The sequence below is a fragment of the Lepidochelys kempii genome, chromosome 21 (genome assembly GCF_965140265.1).
Source record: "Lepidochelys kempii isolate rLepKem1 chromosome 21, rLepKem1.hap2, whole genome shotgun sequence".
NCBI lineage: Eukaryota > Metazoa > Chordata > Testudines > Cheloniidae > Lepidochelys > Lepidochelys kempii.
In genome coordinates this window covers 16,367,431-16,387,960 of record NC_133276.1, presented here as the reverse complement: position 1 = coordinate 16,387,960, position 20,530 = coordinate 16,367,431, and the positions used below count along the sequence as shown (strand labels likewise).

Sequence of the window (20,530 nt, the reverse complement as noted above, 5' to 3'; positions counted from 1 at the left end):
GCCCAGCGGGGTTACTCCTGGCTTCCCCCTGGGTGAGTGAGAGGGGAATGGGGCCCAGCGGGGTTACTCCTGACTTCCCCCTGGGTGAGTGAGAGGGGAATGGGGCCCAGCGGGGTTACTCCTGGCTTCCCCCTGGGTGAGTGAGAGGGGAATGGGGCCCAGCGGGGTTACTCCTGGCTTCCCCCGGGTGAGTGAGAGGGGAATGGGGCCCAGCGGGGTTACTCCTGGCTTCCCCCTGGGTCTGATCAGAATCAGGCCCCTGCTTCCCAGCTAGGGGAGATGTCTCTACTGTGTGCTGCAAGCGTGAGAAGCAAGAGGAAGAAAATAAGCACCCCTGAAATTGAGAGGGGCACGGCCCGTGGCACCAGCGGGCCTCAGCCATGGCTGCACTGAGCATCAACTGCCAGGGCAAAGAGGGGATTGGGCCGAGCTGGCATCCTTCCAATGCAGTACTCCAGGAACAGAACTCTGGGCAGGCAATCGATACCTCCCCCTCCCCACGCAGGGGTTTCCAAAAGGCCCAAGCCCCACTTACCTCCCCCAAGGTTTTTTTCTCCTCCCCCCAGCATCACTTCTTCCCTGCTGCTCCCCCTCTCCTTCCCCATTGGCACCTCACCCTCTGCCCCCCTGGGGTCACCATTTCTCCATGCTAGTGTCAGGGTAGCTGGCCCTTGTGTTTAGGCACAGGGGAGAGCCATGTTGTGTGATCATTGCAGGGAACAAAGGGCGTACACTCCTAGTTTGCTAGAGATTGGAGGAAGAAACACAGGGACCCCCTGGCTCACACGGTGCTCAGCAAGGGAGTTATAGTCACAAACGTTGCCATGAACACTGGCGCTCACTGTGTAAGGTACTGGCTCTGTGTACCCAGGAGCAAGTGTGTGATGGTGTCCTCGAGTAGCTGAGCCCAAAGGAAGATAAAGGACCTATTACATCTGCCAGCCAGGGGAGATCTCCTTTAGCTTAAGCAGCAGAGGCCTGTGGCTTTGGAGGTTGAAAGGTCTGGGATTTACATTAGTCTCAAACCCTCCACCTGATTGGAATGACTGGGTCCCTCTCTGCTACTCCCCACAAATTCCCTGTGCGTTCTTTGCAGTTGCACAAATCCAGACTTCTTCCTAACCCTGCTCACAACTGTGGCTCCCAGTACATACAAGCATTGCATTACTTGTTCTCACAGCTGTGTGCAAGCCGGCAGCAGTTCAGTGCTTTGGACCCCAGCTTCCAGACAGCTCAGCTCTGTTGCAGGCACCTAAAGGAGGGCCCAGACTGAGTTCTCTTGGGGATCTGGCCCTCTGTGTCAGACAGGGGCTGCAGCACACTTAGAAACCTGATTGGGTGCGTCCCGCTTTCTCTCCCCTCTACCTGGCTGAGCTGTCCTGTCAGAGGGGAGGATCATGATTTAATTAGTACCTTGATTATGCATTGGATATGACAACAGGGCTTTCTCACAATGGCCCCCAGGAACTAGCCAACTTTTTATACGTCTCTAGTCACAAAAGGGACTGAAGATTTCCCCTTTGGAACATCATGTTCTTTCTGTGTGTGTGATCACAAGCCGGCGTGTGTAGGGTGGCTCCAGGAGAGAGCAGGTGTAAGGGGATGGGAGAATTATCCTTCTATTTATATTTTCAAATGCTCATGGGCTCAAAGGAGTGATGGGTGTTCAACACCTCTGAAATTCAAAGCCCTTTGTCAGAGAGCCACTTGGCCATCTGGAGAGCACCAGTGGAAGCAGGAATTGGCCTGCATGCTGGGATAAATGCTGAAACTCAGAAGAGGTTCAAAAGTAGAACTAAGGCTTGATGAGTACCTGCTAATCAGAACTCCCGAGAGAGCTACTTGTTTTTAAAAAATAGAAACCAGGAGAGTCAATAAGCGGAGACGACTCTACAGTCACCAAAATGTTTTCATTAGCCAGTAACTGGGAAATCGCACAGCTAGCTTAGCGGGAAGGATTACGACAGGGCTTGGGGATTTCAGCTATTGCTGATTTGCTGTTCAATGGGACTTTGCAAGCTAGAGAGGTCCCAGGGGTCTCCAGCTCCTTCTCAGATGCTGCAGTGGGTCCATGCCAAGAGACTTGTTTGACGTTTGCTGAGCTCCAGTTGAGCCTACTCCTTTCTGTTGCTCCACTGGGCAGTTCTCCAGAAAACAGGAGCCTTCATGTACCGGCCAGAACTCATGTAGGCAGCGATCTTCTCCAGGGCCTACAGGGAAAGCAAAAGAAGATCCATCAACCTAAAGAGACATCATCAGCTCCTCACGTGCCCCCTACCTGTCGTCACAGCCAGAAATTCAGCAAAGGCCGCAGCCAAACAGCTCCTTGGGAATCGCTCCCCATGGCAAACCAGAAAGGCATGCAGCCACGGCTTGTCAGACGTGTCCCTATGGCCCAGTTCAAAGAATCATACAATATCAGGGTTGGAAGGGACCTCAGGAGGTCATCTAGTCCAACCCCCTGCTCAAAGCAGGGCCAATCCCCAACTAAATCATCCCAGCCAGGGCTTTGTCAAGCCTGACCTTAAAAATATCTAAGGAAGGAGATTCCACCACCTCCCTAGGTAATGCATTCCAGTGTTTCGCCACCCTCCTAGTGGAAAAGTTTTTCCTAATTTTCCTCCCCCACTGCAACAGTTCTTCTGGGGCCTGAGCCAAAGGGTGCTGAAATCAATGGGAGTCTTGACACAGACTTCACAAGGCTTTGGATCAGGTCCCGAGCATGTGGTTTTTCAAAGCTGTTGACCATTCACATCTCCGATTGATTTCACTCGGAACTTCTAAAAGCCAGGCCCTTATGTTGCTGAGCTGCTCTAGGTTTAGGAGCCCATAAAGCACTTTCTAAGAGCAGGAAGTCCTGTAACTTCTCAAAGCTCCATCTCTCAAAAACAGTTTGTCTGGTTCCAACCTCACTCTGCTCTTCAAAATCTCCTCTGCCCAAGATCCAAGCTTGAGAAATTCAGGACTGTAAATGATGTGCACTTGCAATATATTATTCAGCTATTAGCTGTTCACCAGTTCCCTGTCTGGAGTGCTTCACAAGGGAGACAATGCTGGAATTTGAGCTGTGTGGAAACTTGTTTATGTGTCTTTAGTGCGTGATTGTCTTCTATCGTGAACACCTCCTTTTTAAGGTGAACTCTGATTCCATATATTGTGAAAAGGACCAAGAGGTGGGTTATTGTTTTGACAAGACAAAGGGTGCAGAAGGCTTAGAATGGAAACCGTTTATTAATCTTAATTGGGAAAAGTAACTTGACCAAAGGGCACGTGCTGCAGACACTGCAGACCTGGAACTAGCTTGGCCAGCCCTGGAGATCCAGAGAGCAGCATGTCACAGGGGAGTCAGGGCCAAGCTCACCTCAAATCGGTCAAGAAAATCCTTCAGGTTCTTCAGCTGATCCAGGCACTTGGGCGCAAACATGCGGTGCTGATCCAGGACGTCGTACGCAAGGAAGTCGACGTAGGTGAGCTGGGAAATTAGAATGAAAATAAGCAGAGCGTCAGATCAGAACCATCCAGATCTGCACTTCCCATCTCTGGCCTCTCTCTAACACGGAGCAGCTCCGTCCTCAGTCCCTCTGTAGCCACATACCTTCTCCCCAGCAAACCACTTCCTGTCCCCCAGGAACTGGGAGAACAGCTTCAGCTTCCCGGGCAGCTCCTCCAAGTACTCCAGCTTCAGTTTCTCCTGCCAAAGGGAAAATAGAAGCAAGGGAGCTGTGGGTCAAATCCTCACAATCCCCACCACCCTGGAGCAACTCAGAGTTTCGGCTTCCTAGTGCGGCCGAAGGCAGCGACAAGGGTAATTCAGTCCCAGCCATTGGGGCATAAACTGATCATCTGAAGGGATCTCCCATCCCAGACGCTCTCTTCCCTCCCATGTCAGTATCGGGTAACTAGTCAGGTGCACGATAGAAATTATTCACCTTCCTTTAAAGGAAGAGGCTGTGGCTAAAGATGGGCCGCGGGTAATAGACTTCCCAGACTGGTCTGCTCTGACACAATCCCTGTGACCAGCAATCCCACCTCTCTTGGTCTGTGAAGCACCGTGGGTTGGGGGAACAGGCAGTGTTGAATCTAGGGAGGTCTCAAATTCTAATCCTACCTCTGCTACTGGTTTACTGTGGGACCTCAGGCAAGTCACGTCACCTCTCTCTCTCCCCCGCCTCTGTAAAATGGGGATAACAACACTTCTTCCCAGGTAATTAATGGAGGCTTGTAAAGCTCTGGATTATATCTACACCTGTTATCCCCATGTGACCCTCCAGAGCCATTTGTTGCACTCCAGCTCTGACCCACACCCCCAGGGGAGCAGGGATGCACTCACAAAGTCAGGGTTGTAGCACACCCTTGCAAAGGCCAGGCGGAAATCCATCACCTGGTTCTCCAGCATGTCCACTCTCTGTATCTCCTCCTCGCTCTCGCCAGCTGGGAGTCAGAAAACACACAGGGGCAGAGAGGCTCAGCAACCCTGGTTTAAATCCCAACTAGCCTCTAAGGGCTTGTCTTCACCAGAGGGAATTGTCCAGCACAGCTATTCTGGAATGACCTAGGTCTTCTAGAATAATGGCCCATCACTTTTACTCTGGACTAGGGACCTATTCCAGAAGAGCTGGTCCTGTCAACTTCCCCGTGCAGACAAGCCTTCGACTCGCAGCGATACTCACCCATCTTGTGTTTGCGCGCTATGTAACGGAGGATAGCATTGCTCTGCGTGAGCTTTGTCTGGCCATCAAAGAGATAGGGGAGCTGGGAGGGCAAAGACAGGGTGTCAGGGGATAAGTTCTCCCCACCCATTTATCCTGCTCTCGGAGGGCACTGCAGCCACCAAGTTACTTGTGCCGCCTAGTCGGCCGGAGGTCAAAGAGCAGAGCCAAGTGTCTCATGAGCAGGCCCTGCACATTGCTGGAGTCCACCTGTGCTCAGAGACAGCCTCTCCCTGCCCCTTTTTACCCTGCTTGGGAGAGCAGGTGGACACCAGAGCCCCAGATTCCCTGTTCAGTGCCTCACGGCCATGCACAACCACTGATCCCACTGAGGCTGGGCACGGCTGCCGCCGCGAAGACCGCAAGGCCTGAGACTCCTGCGCCAGCCAAGGGGGCACTGGAGAGCCGGGAGCTCTTCTCCAGCCAAGAGCCTGGCTCCACCTGAGAGCCAGTTGCTAGTCTCCAACCACGTCCCCCTCTGACCCTGTCCTCCCTGGTGACACACGGGTGAGGGCAGAGGAGGCTGCTACATACGTTCGGGAAATCCAGCCCCAGCTTCTCTTTCTCGTTAGTCCACTGGCTTATATCATAATCAGGACCTGGAGGTAAAGAACAGGATGGTAAGTCCTATGGCACGGAGACCTGCCCCTCACCCCCCCACACACACACTGCATCTCCCTCACCACCAACCCCCCGCCCCACTGCATCTCCTAATCACATCACCTCCCCACCACTGCATCTCCCATCCCACTCCCCACACCCACTCACTGCATCTTCACCCAGCACTGCCACCCCACAAACACCCTCACCACTGCATCTCTCCCCTGCCAGCCACCCACTCACTGTATTCCTTTCCCTCCCATCCTCTTCACCCCGACCCTCCATCTTCCCTTCCCCTCGTCTCCTTCCCTCCCCATCCCCCACCGCGGCTGTAGGCCGAGAGTCCTCACTTTTAGTCAGATGGGCAATTGGAGATTGAGTCTTTCTTCCAGTGCAGAGCTTCCCTGCTCTCTCCCTCTCCCCACACCCCAGGAGCGGAGGGGAGAAGGCCCTGGCCCATGACTCGCCTCTAACCAACACTTCTCCAAGTCCAGGGCTAGAAAAAGACTTAGGTCCCCAAGCTGGCCCCTTTTCACCACTTGAGCAGCAGAAAAGGGCCAGAACCCAGACAGAGCTTCCCACCAGGGAAACCCCTGGACAGCTCTATGCTTGGGACAGCAGGTTTGTATAATTTTTGGTGGTGCCCAGAATGGGTCCAAGTCCCACCCCCACCCTACCCCTACCTAAGGCTCTGGGAGGGAGTTTGGGTGCGGGAGGGGTGCTGGCTCCGGGAGGGGGTTTGGGTGCAGGCTCTGGGCTGGGGCAAGGGTGCAGGAGAGGGTGAGGGGTCTGGCCAATGGGAGGTGCCGAGTCTGCGCTCGGGGCCGGGGCAGCGCACGGAGACACCATCCCTCCCCTCCCAGGATCATAGGGCCATGCCAGCCGCTTCCAGGAGTGCAAGGAGCGAGGCCGGGCAGGAAGCCCCACTGCACGGCTGATGGTGGTGGCAGCAGCCGCCAGGGTCCCCCAGACCCTTTTAAATCGTCCGGGGGCAGCAGGCAGGGCCAGGGGAGAGACCCGGCCCCAAACATTGGTGGAGCACAGCCACCATGGGCCCTGAATATTCCTGGAGCCCGGGCACCACGGGCCCACACAACTCATCACCCCTGCCCTATACCACACTTCTGCTCAGCTCCTGGCACGGGGCATGCCTGTTCTGACATAACAGAGCAGCCACTCAAGGCTGTGGCAGATCAGAGCACCCTCTGGGCTGCTCTAACACTGTGGGCCAGGCCACTTTGAAAGTCACCTGTGTTCCCCCTCCCATTCCTGAGCTGTGCCATTCCAGACATGCAGCTTGGCATCTGGGCCTAGAAAAAACAGGGAAAAGCCCCAGGACATCTAAGCATGAAGGAGCAGTGCTGCAGCGATAGATACTTAACGGCCACAATTTTCACCACTGGCCTCTGATTTTCAGAAGTACTGAGCACCCCTTGCTCCCATCGAAATCCCAGGGAGTTGCAGCTGCTCTGAGAAAAGTCACGCTCCTCATTTACGTGCCTAACATCAAGCCCCACATCTGATCCTTTCGGCCAACACTCCCGCCCACGCTGGCCTCTCGTTCCCTGACAGTGCCATTTACCAACCTTCCAGAAACAGAATGAAATGGCTCAGTGCCAAGGCTAGACACCATGATCACAATATGGTGCTTCTTACTTGAGTGTCTGAGGCTAGCTGAGAATGGAGGTGGTGGGGGAGTGGTTCCATACAAACACAGAACCAAAGCCCTTCTCTAATAAGATGGTCCAGTAGTTAACAGCATGAGCCTGGGGAGACTGAAGTTCAAATCTCTGCTCTGCTCCAGACTCCCTGGGTTCCCTTGGGGAAATCACAAAGCCGCTCTGAGCCTGAGTTCCCCATCTGTAACACACAGATCCAAGACTTGCCGCAGTTCCCTACCACACTGGGGGATTGTGAGGCTAAATACGGTCAAAACTGTGAGGTACTCAGATACTGTGATTCTGGGGGCCATATAGGCCCCCAGGATAGGTGGTATTAACAGGGATTTTCTATGGATCCTACAGAAACCTCAGCTGTATTTGGATCCCATAGAAACCTTGCTCTAGGCCGCCTTAAAACTGCACTTTCCTCCTAGGACTTGGCAGCTAGTATGAATAGTCCAGCTCACCGTGCTCTGCTCTGCGTCTGGATTTAACCGCTTCCCTGCTGGCTCAGGTCCCCTTTAAAATCAGGCAGGGTGCCCGCAAGCCCGAATGATATGAAACCCTCACCACTTAGTCTGACATGGGGCGATAAGTAAAGCATAACTGGCCACATGCAATCCAGCTTTGCTTATCAGTGCTCAAAGGTCTATTTACCTGCAGGTGCCAGCTATGAAATAAAACACGCAGCAAATCCATCCCTACCAGTGCAGCCTGAACTGGGATATAAGCTGGCTGTCCTCCAACCCCTGGGACATAGGGTCTGTCTGGAGCGCAATCTAGGGCTGTAACTGCAACACATGTAGACACAGCCGAACTAGCTCTGATCTAGATAGTGCGGGTACCGATAGCGGAAAAGCTGTGTCAGCATGGGCCAGCTGCCCAAGTACCTACCCAGGGTCCCAGGGGAGCTTCTATAGCTGGCACTGCTATTGGCATGCAAACTAGCCAGAGGCACATGCTGCAGTTACACCTCCAACTGCAGACTGCAGCGTAGACAGACCCTGAGAGGATTTACTGGGAGGGCAGGGGGAGCATAAGACCAGCCGAATCAGAGGGGAGAGGCAAGGCACGAGTTCCTGAGAATACTCATAGGGCCCCATGGGCCACTTACCCTGATACAAACCTACGGTCTTACCCTCAGCTTCTGTAAATCCATGCAGATTCGTTTACACCAGCTGAGAATCTCCCTCTCCCCAGCCATGAAAGGCAGGTATTGTAATTCTTACGGTCGTGAATCAAGACAAATGATGCTTGTGCTTGTGACAAGCCCCTCCTGGTACAGGTTCCAGCCAGGGTCCCGCGTCCCAGCCAGAGGATGGGCTCTGTGATTGTTCTTATACTGAGGACTATCTGCAAGAACTGGATTTCCCTGTCCAGTGCACAGCTAGTTCTCTTCCAAAAAGAGAGCACAGTCTAGTGGTTAGAGCACAGACTTGGAGTGAGGACACCTGGGTTCCATGCCCAGCTCTGTCACTCACTCACTGTGGCTTGGTCTTCACTGCAAGAAAGGGTGTTTTTACACAGCGATAGCTGTCTTGATGCAATATTCTGGTGGAGCCAAGGCACTGCGGTTCTTACCTGGATGGAGCTCAGTGGTTCTCAACCTGTGGCTCAATCAGCACAGAGCTGCGGCCCATGTGCCATCCTCAGGGCCATACAGGTAGCTTTGGGATGTGGCCCACCATGGTAAACAGGGTGAGAACGGCTGATTGAGGCCTAGGTGGACTACAGGGCAGACCTTAACTAGCTGCATCAAGGTAAAAACTCCAGGCTCTTGTCTCCGCCCTGAGTTTACAGCGAGTGAAATAACTATGTAAAAACCACACCTTTTTGTAGTGAGGACAAAGCCGCGATGACCTTAACGCAAAGTCACTCGCCCTTTCTGAGTCTCAGTTGAAAGGGGAATTTTACTTTCATGGTGCCCCGGGAAGTTGTGAGGGGGAATTTTATCGTGGTTCTAAAGGGTCAGAAATGTGGAATGTCATTGTAATAAAGCATCCGTGCCCAAAAGTAACCTGACTTCATCACTCCTCACCTCGCCACTCCCTGCCCCTGCACTAAGCCAGCTCGGGGAGAACATGTGGCTTTGACACAACTGGGGTTTCTTATCGCTCACTGTGACAAAGAGCAGCCCTGTGACCTTCAGAATTATATAACCAAATCTGGGGATGCGTGACTCAGCAAAAAAAAAAAAAAGGTGGGAACTTAGTCCAAGCCAGGAGAGTCACAGACTCTCTCTGAAGCCACCTAAGAGTTAACCCAAGCCCATGGGAGAGCGGAGATAGGAAGTGGCTCTTACAAAGCTGCCTTCTAGAAACAGGCTGGTGAAGGTTGAGCAACACCCCCAGCTCCCATTGACTCCAGCTGGCGTTGGGCCCCTCAAAGTCCGTCCCTTACAGCGGCACAAAGGCCAGCTCGGAGAGAGGGCACTGTCCCAATACAGGGCAGATCCCTGCTCTCGCTGAAAGCAAGGGGAGTTCTCCTATCAACTGCCGCAGGAGCAGGACGGGGCCCTATAAGCAACAGCAAATAGAAGCCGATACAGGCCAGGCCGAACCAGACTTTGGAGGAGGAGCGACCTAAGGCAGGAGGGAGAAGAGGGTCTGACCCTCCTCCCCATTAATGCACCTCCCTTCCAGCCATCCTGCCCCACTCCGCATCATTCCCCCACCCCCACTGCACGCGCACACGCCACCTTCTTGAGTCTAACAGCCCAAGAGCCAAATACTTCACCCAGTCCCCCCAGTGCTGACTGTAAAAGTGGCACTGGGGTAATCCCGGAGGGGCTGTACAGACGGGCCTCCAGAACTGACCTCGCTAGCTGACAAATCCTCACCTCCCATTCCCAGCTAGAGAGTAAAAGGCAGTTTCTAACACAGCTGCTGAAACCTGAGCACCTCCAGGGAGCTCATTGCTAACAAGTCTAAGGATACAGCCTGCTCAGAACTGGTTTCTACCCCTAGCCCAGCAGAGTTCTCCTGCTTAACTTCAGAGGTGGCAGCAAAAGCTGCTGTTCTCCTGCCTGGTGCGATCTGCAAACTGCAACTTGATCGATTTTTGCCGTGGAAAAAATCTGGCCTGTGTCAATGATTTCCTTGCAATTTCCAGCAGCGATCTGGGCTTGATCCAGCATCAGCCTCTCTATTGCCTTCAACAAGTTTAGACCCCAAGTCAAGGGCCTGCTCAAAGGTGACTCGGGATCCAAGATGGCATCATTCAGTGCTGTTAAAGGACCTGGACACTTATTGCTATTTAACACAGTTCAGCATGGATCTTAAAGCATTCCCTAGCCCTAACGATAACAGCGCACCCCTCTCTCACAGTGTGATCTCCAGTGCACTGATACAGACCCAACTACTTCTGTATCCTTCCCCAACACCAGTTCTGATCTCCACACAGGTTCCCTGCCAAGACTGCAAAAGACAATGCACGTTGCAAGTGCCCGTCTCACACACCACAGGCCAAGGCAGCCCGGGGTGTGATCTCCACCCATGACACCTTACCTTCCCCGCTGGCGCAGTATTTCTTGTCCTCATAGGGAGTGTTCGTGTATTCCAACAGCAGTCGGATGGCGTGAGCAAGCTGCAGAGAGGAGCAAGAGAGCATTTACATCCCAGGACCCCTCCAGTTCCATTGGGTGAGCCCAGAGCTTGCCCCTCTCCAAGAAAGCAAGATAAATTGACCTTCCTCCCAATTCTGCTCACAGCTGCTGGAGCCTAGAACTATAACAGATCGAGCATGACGGCTTCTATCTTAGCCAATGCACCAAACAGGATTGAACCAGGGAACCTCCTTTGCTCAGACTTGAAGACCAGAAGGGACCATCACGATTATCTAGTCTGACCTCCTGCACATCGCAGGCCACAGAACCTCACCCACCCACTCCTGTAACAGACCCCTAACCTCTGGCTGAGTAACTGAAGTCCTCAAATCATGATTTAAAGACTTCAAGTTACTGAGAATCCACCATTGATACTAGTTTAAACTTGCAAGTGACCCATGCCCCATGCTGCAGAGGAAGGTAAAAAGAACCACAGGGTCTCTGCTAATCTGACCTGGGGGGAAATTCCTTCTTGCCCCCCAAATATGGTGATCTGTTGAACCCTGAGTATGTGGCAAGACCCACCAGCCAGTCACCTGGGAAAGAATCCGCTGGAGTAACTCACAGCCCTCTGCATCTAGTGTCCCATCTCCAGCCATTGTGGATTTTTGCTACTAGCAGTTTCAGATGGGCCACTGTAGTCAGCCTCATCACATCATCCCCTCCATAAACTCATCAGGCTCAGTCTTGAAGTCAGTTCGGTGTTTTGCCCCCACTGCTCCCCTTGGGAGGCTGCTCCAGAACTTCACTCCTCTGATGGTCAGAAACCTCCATCTAGTTTCAAGGCTCAGCTTGTTGATGGGCAATTTATAGCCATTTCTTCTTGTGTCCACATTGGCGCTTAACTTAAATAACTCCTCTCCCTCCCCAAATGTATTAATAGAGAACGATCCTATCTCCCCTCAGCCTTCGTTTGGTCAGACTCAACAAGCCACGATCCTTGAGTCGCCTCTTGTACAGTGAGTTTTCCATTTCTCTGATTATCCTAGTAGCCCTTCTCTGCCCCTATTTCAGTTTGAATTTATCCTTCTTAACCACGGGAGACCAGACCTGCACAGTGTTCCAGGGGAGGTCTCCCCAGTGCCGTGTCGAATGGCACTGAGACTTCCCTGTCTCTACGGGGAATACCTCACCTGATGCATCCTAGGACTGCACTAGCCTTTTTCACAGCCACGTCACATCGGGGGGCTCATAGTCATCCTGGGATCAAGCAATATACTCAGGACTTTTAGTTCCTCTGTTGCTTCCAGCAGATAAACATCCCCAGCTTATAGCAAATATTCTTCTTGTTAGTCCCTAAATTCATGACCTTGCACTATTAAATTTCATCCCGTTTCTATTCCTTCAGTTTTCAAGGTCCTCCAGATCTTCTTGTGCGATATTCCGGTCCGCCTCCATATTGGCAATACCTCCCAGCTTTGTGTCGCTCACACATTTTATTAGCACACTCCCACTTTTTGTGCCAAGGTCATGAATGAAAATGTTAAATAAGATCAGTCCCAAGACCGATCCCTGAGTGGGACACCCCTAGTCACCTCCTGGCAGTTCACCTTTCAGTATGGCCAGTTCTAGACTCCCCTTTAACCAGTTTTTTATCCACCTTTCAATTAATCCCCATCTTCTCCAATTTAATGAATAATGTTCCCATGTGGACCTGTAAAAGCACAAGCGGCTGTAGCTTGAGCTAAAGCTCTATCAGACTCAAATCCACCATGGAGCGCATATGTATGTGTGAGGGGAGACTGACAACACACCTGCCCCACGGCGTTAACATGCTCCGGGGAGTTTCAGTTGCCTGAATTTGTTTCTATTCATTGGCTCTGGGGTTTCAGGAGCCTGCGTTAGGTGCTGCCAAGCTTGGAACCCTGCGTTGCACTGTGGACCCCAAGAGGGACTTTTTTGATGAGACCATGTGGCAACTAATGCAAAATTGCAATGGGGCTCCTTTCCTCAAGCCCCTGGGGGGACTACACCCACCAGTGACGTTCCTCCCCTCCCCCAAGACACCTGCTATTGGGAAACAAAACAAAACAAAAAATTCCCAAACCAATTTATCTGAGCATAAGCTTTCGTGAGCTACATCCGATGAAGTGAGCTGTAGCTCACGAAAGCTGATGCTCAAATAAATTTGTTTGTCTCTAAGGGGTCACAAGTCCTCCTGTTCTTTCTGCAGATACAGACTAACACGGCTGCTACTCTGAAAACTTTGAAAGACTGTTAGAAATGAAGCGCACAGTCAGGGCCTGGCAGTGGTACGGGTCCATCAGGGTTTCCCTGCAGAGAGGGGCAGGAATGTGAAGGGCTTTCTGCAGGGACGCACATAGGCACTGGCTGGGGCAGTAGCATATTCCTATTCCCAGGAGACTGTGGTGGATGCCAGACACCCCGCTGCAGAGAAAGGGCAACGCATTCCAGCGGGCGGTTCTGCGGGGGCCGCGCCCGGTGGCAGCCTTGCGGTGTCCTGCTGGCTCACACAACGGCCCCAGCGACCGCCTTGGGGACCCCTGGGCTGGCGTGACCAGACAGCAAATGTGAAAAATAGGGATGGGGGTGGGGGGTAATAGGAACCTATACAAGACAAAGACCCAGAAATTGGGACATCTGGTCACCCTAGCACTGGCTGCCCTGCAGGGACGACTCTCCCCCAGCCCCACCCTTGGGGAGGGGATGAGGGTGGGGGAGGGACCGGTTCACAGGATGGAGCCCTGCTCTGCTAGGGCTCACAGCAAAAAGTCAACTGACCTGCTTGCCAGAGCCCATTCCCCTCTCCCAGGGAAATCTTGGCTACCATGACATGTGACCCCAAGGAAACCTGATAGAGCCAACCCATACATTCCGCTACAGAGACCTCCCCCATAGCTAGGGGGCTGCCTGCCCCACTCCTGCAGCCCCACCCCTCCCGCATAACTGGGGCCGCCTGCCCCACTCCTGCACCCTCACCACTCCCCCATAGCTAGGGCTGCCTGCCCCAGTCCTTTACCCTTCCTCCATAGCTGGGGGGCTACTTGCCCCGCTCCGGCACCCCAGCTTCTCCCCCATAGCTGGAGGGCCGCCCGCCCCACTCCTGCACCCGCGCCCCTCCCCAGGGCTTGGGGGCCGCCCGCGCTCACCCCGCGGATGTCCCAGTAGCCCAGCGTGACCCCCAAGCTGCCCCTGCTCCGCTCCCGCTGCGGCTGCCTCGACGCGATGCGCTCAGGTGGGGACGCGGGGGCAGGGATCCGAGTCCAGCCCCGGAACCCGGTTACTTGCCCGTCCGGCCAAACTCGCTTTCCCAAGCCCCAGCCGGTCGCGGGGGGGGAGGGGGGGCGGATCCTGAATCCTGCGGACCCCGTTAACCTTCCTCTGGCAGCCTGCACTCCGGGCAGTCCCCCAGACCCCTCCTCTGGCCCCCCAAGCTCCCTGCCCCCCCGGGGGGACCGACTCCCCCATCTCTGGGGGGCTGGGGTTAATTTAGCTGGTCGCTGAGCTGGCGGCTCCCTGCAGTTTTATGCCCTGGTGCTGGCCAACCTGCGGAGCTCCCTGCAGCAGGATGGCGCTCTCTCCATCGCGTCCTGATTGTCAGTGGGGCAGTGTGTGTGTTGTGGGGGAGGGGTTGACTTGGCAGGACTCTGAGCTGGGTTACTGACCCTTCCTTCCCTGGTCACCTGGGCCCCTTCATTCGCACCCTGCCCATCCAGCTTCGGGCAGTCGCTTTGCTCAGCTCCGCTGGGTGCAGAAAATAGAGCCCAGGAGACAGCGGAGGTGGCTCTGGCATCCATAACCACTGTCCCCTCCTGTCGCAGATAGGGGGACAGTGGTGAGACTGGGACCAGAGAAGAGGGGGCACCAGAGGCACTAGGTCCTTACCTCCTGCTGAAAAGGGCCTGAGTGTAGCCGTTGAAGGGATCTGGTGGTCTGGAGCCCCTGAGAGGGACTTTTTGTTACTTTACTTGTTCATTTCTGTTGGGTCCATATTGAAGGTGTGGGTGTACCATGGATTTATACAGAGGCATTATGATATTTACTGTTTTATTATCTATCCCTTTCCTAATGGTTCCCGACATTGTGTTAGCTTTTTGGACTGCTGCTGCACACTGAGTGGATGTTTGCAGAGAACTATCCACAGTGACTCCAAGATCTCTTTCTCGCATGGTAACAGCTAATTTAGACCCCGTCATTTTATATGTATCGTTGGGATTATGGTTTCCAATGTGCCTTACTTTGCATTTATCAACCCAGTCCTTTCGCCAGGGATGCATGGAAGAACATGCAGCCTCTGGGCCAGGGCCAGAAGACGCTTTTTTCTGCTTTAAATGAAATGGAGACAGAACATGTAGAAAATCCAAGGGTATTTGACGTGGAGCCTGGACTCTCTGTGGACATGGATGAATGAAGGGGACCCCTGCTTACCCCTTCCTGAGGTTAGAACTTCATCTGTTTGGCTTTGACTCAGTTTCTGCCGTGAGAAATGTAAGGCCTTGCTATGTCCACTGAGCCCCGACACTGGTGTCTGTCCTAGCCAGCCATCAGCGGAAGATGTCACAATAATCAGATTTGCCCCAGTGCCAACTACATCTGAAATAATACAGGTTTCCCTAATACTCACCTTCTAGGGTTTTAAAATCTCATTCCCCCTCCCCACTTTCTGCCTAAAACTCCTACCCCCCTGTCACGGAGTGTGGGGGAGTCCAGGCCCTGCACCCCTCTTCCTGGGATTCACTGAGACTCTCAGCCAGCCAGTAAAACAGAAGGTTTATTGGACAACAGGAACACAGTCCAAAACAGAGCTTGTGGGTACAACCAGGACCACTCAGTCACGTCCTTCTGGGGGAGCAGGGAGCTTAGACCCCAGCCCTGGGGTTCCCTGCGTTCCTCCACCCAGCCCCAAACTGAAAACTAAACCCACCCAGCAGGTTCCCTGCTGCAGCCTCCCTCCACATTCCTGGGCAGAGGTGTTACCTCCCCCTCCTGGCTCAGGTGACAGGCTCTCAGGTCTCCCATCTCTAGTCTCATATTCTCTGTGTATATATAAAGTCTGCTGTAGTTTCCACGATATGCATCTGATGAAGTGAGCTGTAGCTCACGAAAGCTTATGCTCTAATAAATTGGTTAGTCTCTAAGGTGCCACAAGTCCTCCTGTTCTTTTTGCGAATACAGACTAACACGGCTGTTACTCTGAAACATCTCTAGTCTGCAGAAGAGAAGAATGAGGGGGGATTTGATAGCTGCTTTCAACTACCTGAAAGGGGGTTCCAAAGAGGATGGATCTAGACTGTTCTCAATGGTAGCAGATGACAGAACGAGGAGTAATGGTCTCAAGTTGCAGTGGGGGAGGTTTAGATTGGATATTAGGAAAAACTTTTTCACTATGAGGGCGGTGAAACACTGGAATGCGTTACTTAGGGAGGTGGTAGAATCTCCTTCCTTAGAGGTTTTTAAGGTCAGGCTTGACAAAGCCCTGGCTGGGATGATTTAACTGGGAATTGGTCCTGCTTCGAGCAGGGGGTTGGACTAGATGACCTTCTGGGGTCCCTTCCAACCCTGATATTCTATGATTCTATGATCTCCAGGGCACATTCCCAGGTCAACACTCCCCCCTCCGTGCTGCGTCACATCGTCACCCCCCCCACCCACACTTTTTAAAATGATTATTGAAAGGCATGAAATGTAAAACTGAGTGAAGGAAATAGTCTTTTTACACTGTGCATAATGAGACCCTGCAACTCATTGCCACAATATGCAATTGAGGCCAAGACTGCAGAAGGACCCAAACCAGGATTATCCGTTTTTGTGGCTAGTGAGACCATCCACAGTTACATTACACAGGGTGACTACCTCCTGCTTCTGGGCACAGACCATCCTCTGACTGAGGGGGTTTAGGAAGGAGAAGCTGCCTCTAGAGCAATTCTGGAACTGCTCAGCTCAGGATTCTCTCCCCTTTGCTCGGAAATGTCTGGTGTTGGCTAGCGTCACAGACAGGACACTAGCTCAGATGGCTCACGGGTCTGATCCTGCCCGCTGGACAATCCCTACACTAGAAGCCCTTCTGGGGAAGTGGTAGAAAACCCCACATCCTAGTGCACCCTTCTGCCCTGACCCAGGATTTCCAAGGCAAGGAGTGGAAGGGTCCTGAGAACAACAACAACTATAAAACCAAGAGCCAGGGGAACACTGGAGAACTCGGACTTTCATCCAAAGGGTGCTTCTATTGTATATGGAAAGGAAATCAAATAGTACAACCTCCAAAGCCAAGGATCTTTGACCTGGAGTCCGGGTTCCGTAGATGGCAGTGAGCTTCCTATTCCAAACTCTAGAGCTCTAACTAACTCTGCTCAGACTCTAAAACTCTGCAGACTTGAAGGTATTTAGTTCTCGCCAAGCTCTCTGGGACTCAATTCCTTGGCTCAGCTTCCTCCAGAGACAAATCCAAGCCCCCTGCTCTGTCAGAGTCAAACCTGACACAGACATTGTTGCCACACGAAGCCCCTGTCGTGGGTCGTACTGTAATAGACGGCTTGCTACAGCTGACCTGAAAACTAGCTAATGATTCTCCCAAGGGAGAAGAATTGACCGAGTTTGGAGTAAATCAAGTTTCCCTAATACTGAATTTTACTGGATGGTTCAAATCCCATAGGTGCTGGAAGTAGGGGTGCTGGGGGTGCTGCAGCGCCCCTGATTTTAAGTGGTTTCCATTCTATCCAGGGTTTACAGTTTGGTTCAACGACTCTCAGCGTCCACACTATAAAAAACGTGCCAGTACCACTGTCAGATCCTGTCCTACCCTAGGGCAGCCTTCTAAGACCTTCAGGGGTCACAGGAAGCCCTTTTATTCCCAGCGGTTTCTCTGGTTCCCATTTGCAGTGCTGCTGACAGGGTTAGTAGGACTGTCAGAGGATCCTATTGATTCACATTCCTCCATCTTTTGCAAGGGTAGAGCAGGGGTTCCCAAACTGTCTCCATGTGTGATCCCAGAACCATCCAATAGTGAGGATTCCATGGCCCACAATCCTCTGCACCCTTACTCCAAAGTTTCTCACACATCCAGAGAGCATTAATGCACTTCACCCTCCACCTCTTCCTCTCTTTCCTCTTCTGCATGAAGGAAAGTTCAAAGGTGTAGTCGTAGACCCCAAAATGCCTGTAGAAAGGGACCCAAGAGAGCTTACTGCAATAAGTGTCAGAATAGGCTGAGTCAGTGTTGATGGGGTGGAACCAGACCAGGATGCTGGGTCAAAGCTGGGCTGAAGGAAGATGTGAATGGCCATGAGAAGGGGAAATTACCAGTTGCATGCAGCGGTGGGTAGCCATTGTCCTCCTGTTGACCAGTGCTCTGCAGCAGCTGCTGCTCATGGTTGGCTAAACAAATCTTGCTTCTCAACTTGGCTGAGTGATCCCGAGCAGTAACCAACCTCCAGCAGCAATCCCAGCTCCCTGAGGTGTGGACAGCTAGATGGTACTCCCGTTGATTGCTTCCAAGCCTCTTGTATCGGCCTGGAGTTAAAGAGGAGTGGAAACAGAACCCAGCTCTCCAGACTCCGCCCTCTCCACTGGCCTGCATGGCGTCTTGTTATCCTGAGCTACTTCGTCATTGTAGCCAAGCCACAGCAAAAGGTGCGATTGGCTGGCATGTGTTTGGCAGCCATAAGATGCTGAGCTCAACATTTTCCCTTATCGTGGGGTCAAGTCCTCACCATCTCTGTCCAGCAACAGCTGCTCCCAGGGCCTCTTCCTCGTACCGCTGGCAGAGCCGTGTACCGATGTGCAGAGGTTAACCCGCAAGTGGGGGACAGCCTCAGTCATCTGCAGGCATCCCAGCTTTGTGGGAATCTACTTGGTGTCTTATCCCACCCTCATCCTGGTGGTGTCGGAGCCCTGTGCAGCTGTGCATTAAGCGGTGTGGATCCCGTGTGTTTTGTTCTCTCATCGTCTCCCCAGGGGGAGGATCGAGTGTGCAGTGTCGTGGTTTGTTTTGGTAGGGCTGGTTGGCAGTTGAGTTCTTGAACAATTGCACTGCTCTGTACTGATGTTCGAGGGGGCCGGCTGGAGATGTGTGCCTGGTACTGGGAGCAGGAGCTGGGGAGGCCTGTGATGGTCCTTGGCTCCTGGACAGGGGGTTCCACAGTCTCTGAGGGGCCCTAAGGAAGCTCTGCCTCCTCCACCAAGGAGCTTTTGATGGTCCCTTGTGGTGGACGGCTGGATGAGCAGAGCTATTGACCTTTGTGCTCATTCTGGAGCTTTACTAGAGAGCTTGGGCCCAGGCTGTTGAGCGCCTTGAAGGGAAGGACTGAGCCCTTGACATTGACTTGTTCTATGGCGAGCAGGGTTGAGCGCGCTGGCCAGATGAGGGGTGTGATGGTCCAGTGACTAGACCCCTGGAGTGGGAATTGGGAGACCCTGTCAGTGCCACTGACCTACTGCATGACCTGGGGTAGGCTGGCGTTAACTCACCCGTTACACCCCTGCGGGACAATTAACACAGGGTTCTGGTTAGCTGGAGCGTATACGGTTACTCAGTGTTCTCCTGGGTATTAGCTTGCAGAGCGTCTCTCTCCCCTGGTTAAACCAAGTCCCCATCCTCCCCGCCTATCTGCCCCATGTTCCAAGCCTAACCCATCCCCCACGGTGCTTTTTATTCCACACAGCTGCTGAGGCTGCCTGAAGACAGGGAGGGGGGAAAACTTCTGAACATTCACAGCTGCAAGGCCTCCACGGGACTGGGTTCCTCTGGCCAAAAGCAGATTTCTCCTGAGACCAGAACCGAAGTGTTCTCGGGCGGCGTCCTGGCTGCGAATACAGCTGTGGTTACAGGTCAAGCCAAGAAGCACAATTACCACAGGCCCCTGTTTATTTTCACAGCTGCTCCAGCCGGGTTGTAACCTTCGGGATCTCCAGCTGCTTGTCTCTAGGCTCAGGGACGCTCTTAGGCTCCGGATCCTGCTGCATCCCAGGTCTGAGCTAGGTCGTGCCACTGTTTGAAGCCTTCATTTCAGAGGCACCATTCACCTTGGATTGTCCTCCGCATTGCGGCCTCTGTGGTGAGGGCAGGAAGTGTCCGGCTGTTGGGATGCTCACAAAGCATGTTAGGGGAACGGGGTGTTCACTGAAAGCATCGCTCCCCATCCATAAGGGATTCCAGGAGATTTGAGGGCCTCCTGTATGTTGTGCCACCCAGCAGTCTGCAGTGAAATAAACACCTAGCCTGGACTGGCAGGGGGCCATGAACCCTACAGCTTCAGCACTAAAGCACGTTTCTACACGTGAACCATAGGGGTAACTCAATTAGCTGATTGCAGCAGGTTCTCTCTGGCCACTAGCTGGATCCACAACATTAGATGGAACCATGCCGCTAAACCCGGGGGAGTTCTGATCCAGGATATTTATTCATGACTCTCCATAAATTTTAAATAGATTTATTTTGCTGCAGCAACAGACTAGCCTCAGGGAACAGATACAGGGCAGCGGTGGTGAATTTCACGCTGAGGACGCAGATGCAAGTACAGGAAAGAAATTTAGCTTGTAAAAGACAGGTGCGCCTGAGCCTGCGAGTAGGATGATATGAAAGCCTGTTAGATCGATGGGGCCATATTTATCCCTGGTGTAACACCAAGCCATGGCTTCCTGGTGCCCATGGTCCCCAGAAAAGCGCTGATGAGCCCTTTGCTGTTTTTTTGTGGGATCCAGGCATGCAGGCCCAAAATAAACCAGGAGGGCTCTTTATATTTTGGGTAAAAAGAAAAGGAGTACTTGTGGCACCTTAGAGACTAACCAATTTATTTGAGCTCACGCTCAAATAAATTGGTTAGTCTCTAAGGTGCCACAAGTACTCCTTTTCTTTTTGCGAATACAGACTAACACGGCTGTTACTCTGAAACCTTTATATTTTGGGTGACAGTGTATATTTCGATAGCCCTCTGCAGGATCCAGTCCTAAGTACCCCTGCGAGGTATTCTCCCACCCTCCAGTACCACTGAAGTCAA

The 20,530-nt window shown here is 52.8% G+C and overlaps 1 protein-coding gene across 1 annotated transcript; it reads right to left on the bottom strand.

Annotated features, from left to right (window-relative positions):
- Window positions 1-1,893: 1,893 nt before the first annotated feature.
- LOC140901497 (glutathione S-transferase 2-like) lies at window positions 1,894-19,496 on the bottom strand. Its single transcript, XM_073320423.1, has 11 exons — window positions 19,431-19,496; window positions 19,002-19,012; window positions 17,576-17,691; window positions 13,685-13,893; window positions 10,477-10,555; window positions 5,244-5,308; window positions 4,671-4,752; window positions 4,331-4,431; window positions 3,596-3,691; window positions 3,362-3,472; window positions 1,894-2,210 (listed from the first exon to the last, which is right to left on the bottom strand). The coding sequence occupies exons 1-11, from the start codon at window positions 19,494-19,496 to the stop codon at window positions 2,115-2,117; spliced, it is 1,032 nt and encodes a 343-aa protein (XP_073176524.1). The 3' UTR covers window positions 1,894-2,114.
- Window positions 19,497-20,530: the final 1,034 nt, after the last annotated feature.

Bases quoted from the DNA above. Each gene is read 5' to 3' on its own strand.
- LOC140901497 (XM_073320423.1), bottom strand. From the start codon at position 19,496: ATGCAGCAGGATCCGGAGCCTAAGAGCGTCCCTGAGCCTAGAGACAAG. The intron at 13,894-17,575 runs GTAAGGGTGCAG...CGGGGTCCGCAG, and splicing joins GATGTGTGAGAAACTTTGGA to GATTCAGGATCCGCCCCCCC. The intron at 5,309-10,476 runs GTAAGGTGTCAT...CTTTACCTCCAG, and splicing joins ATACTGCGCCAGCGGGGAAG to GTCCTGATTATGATATAAGC.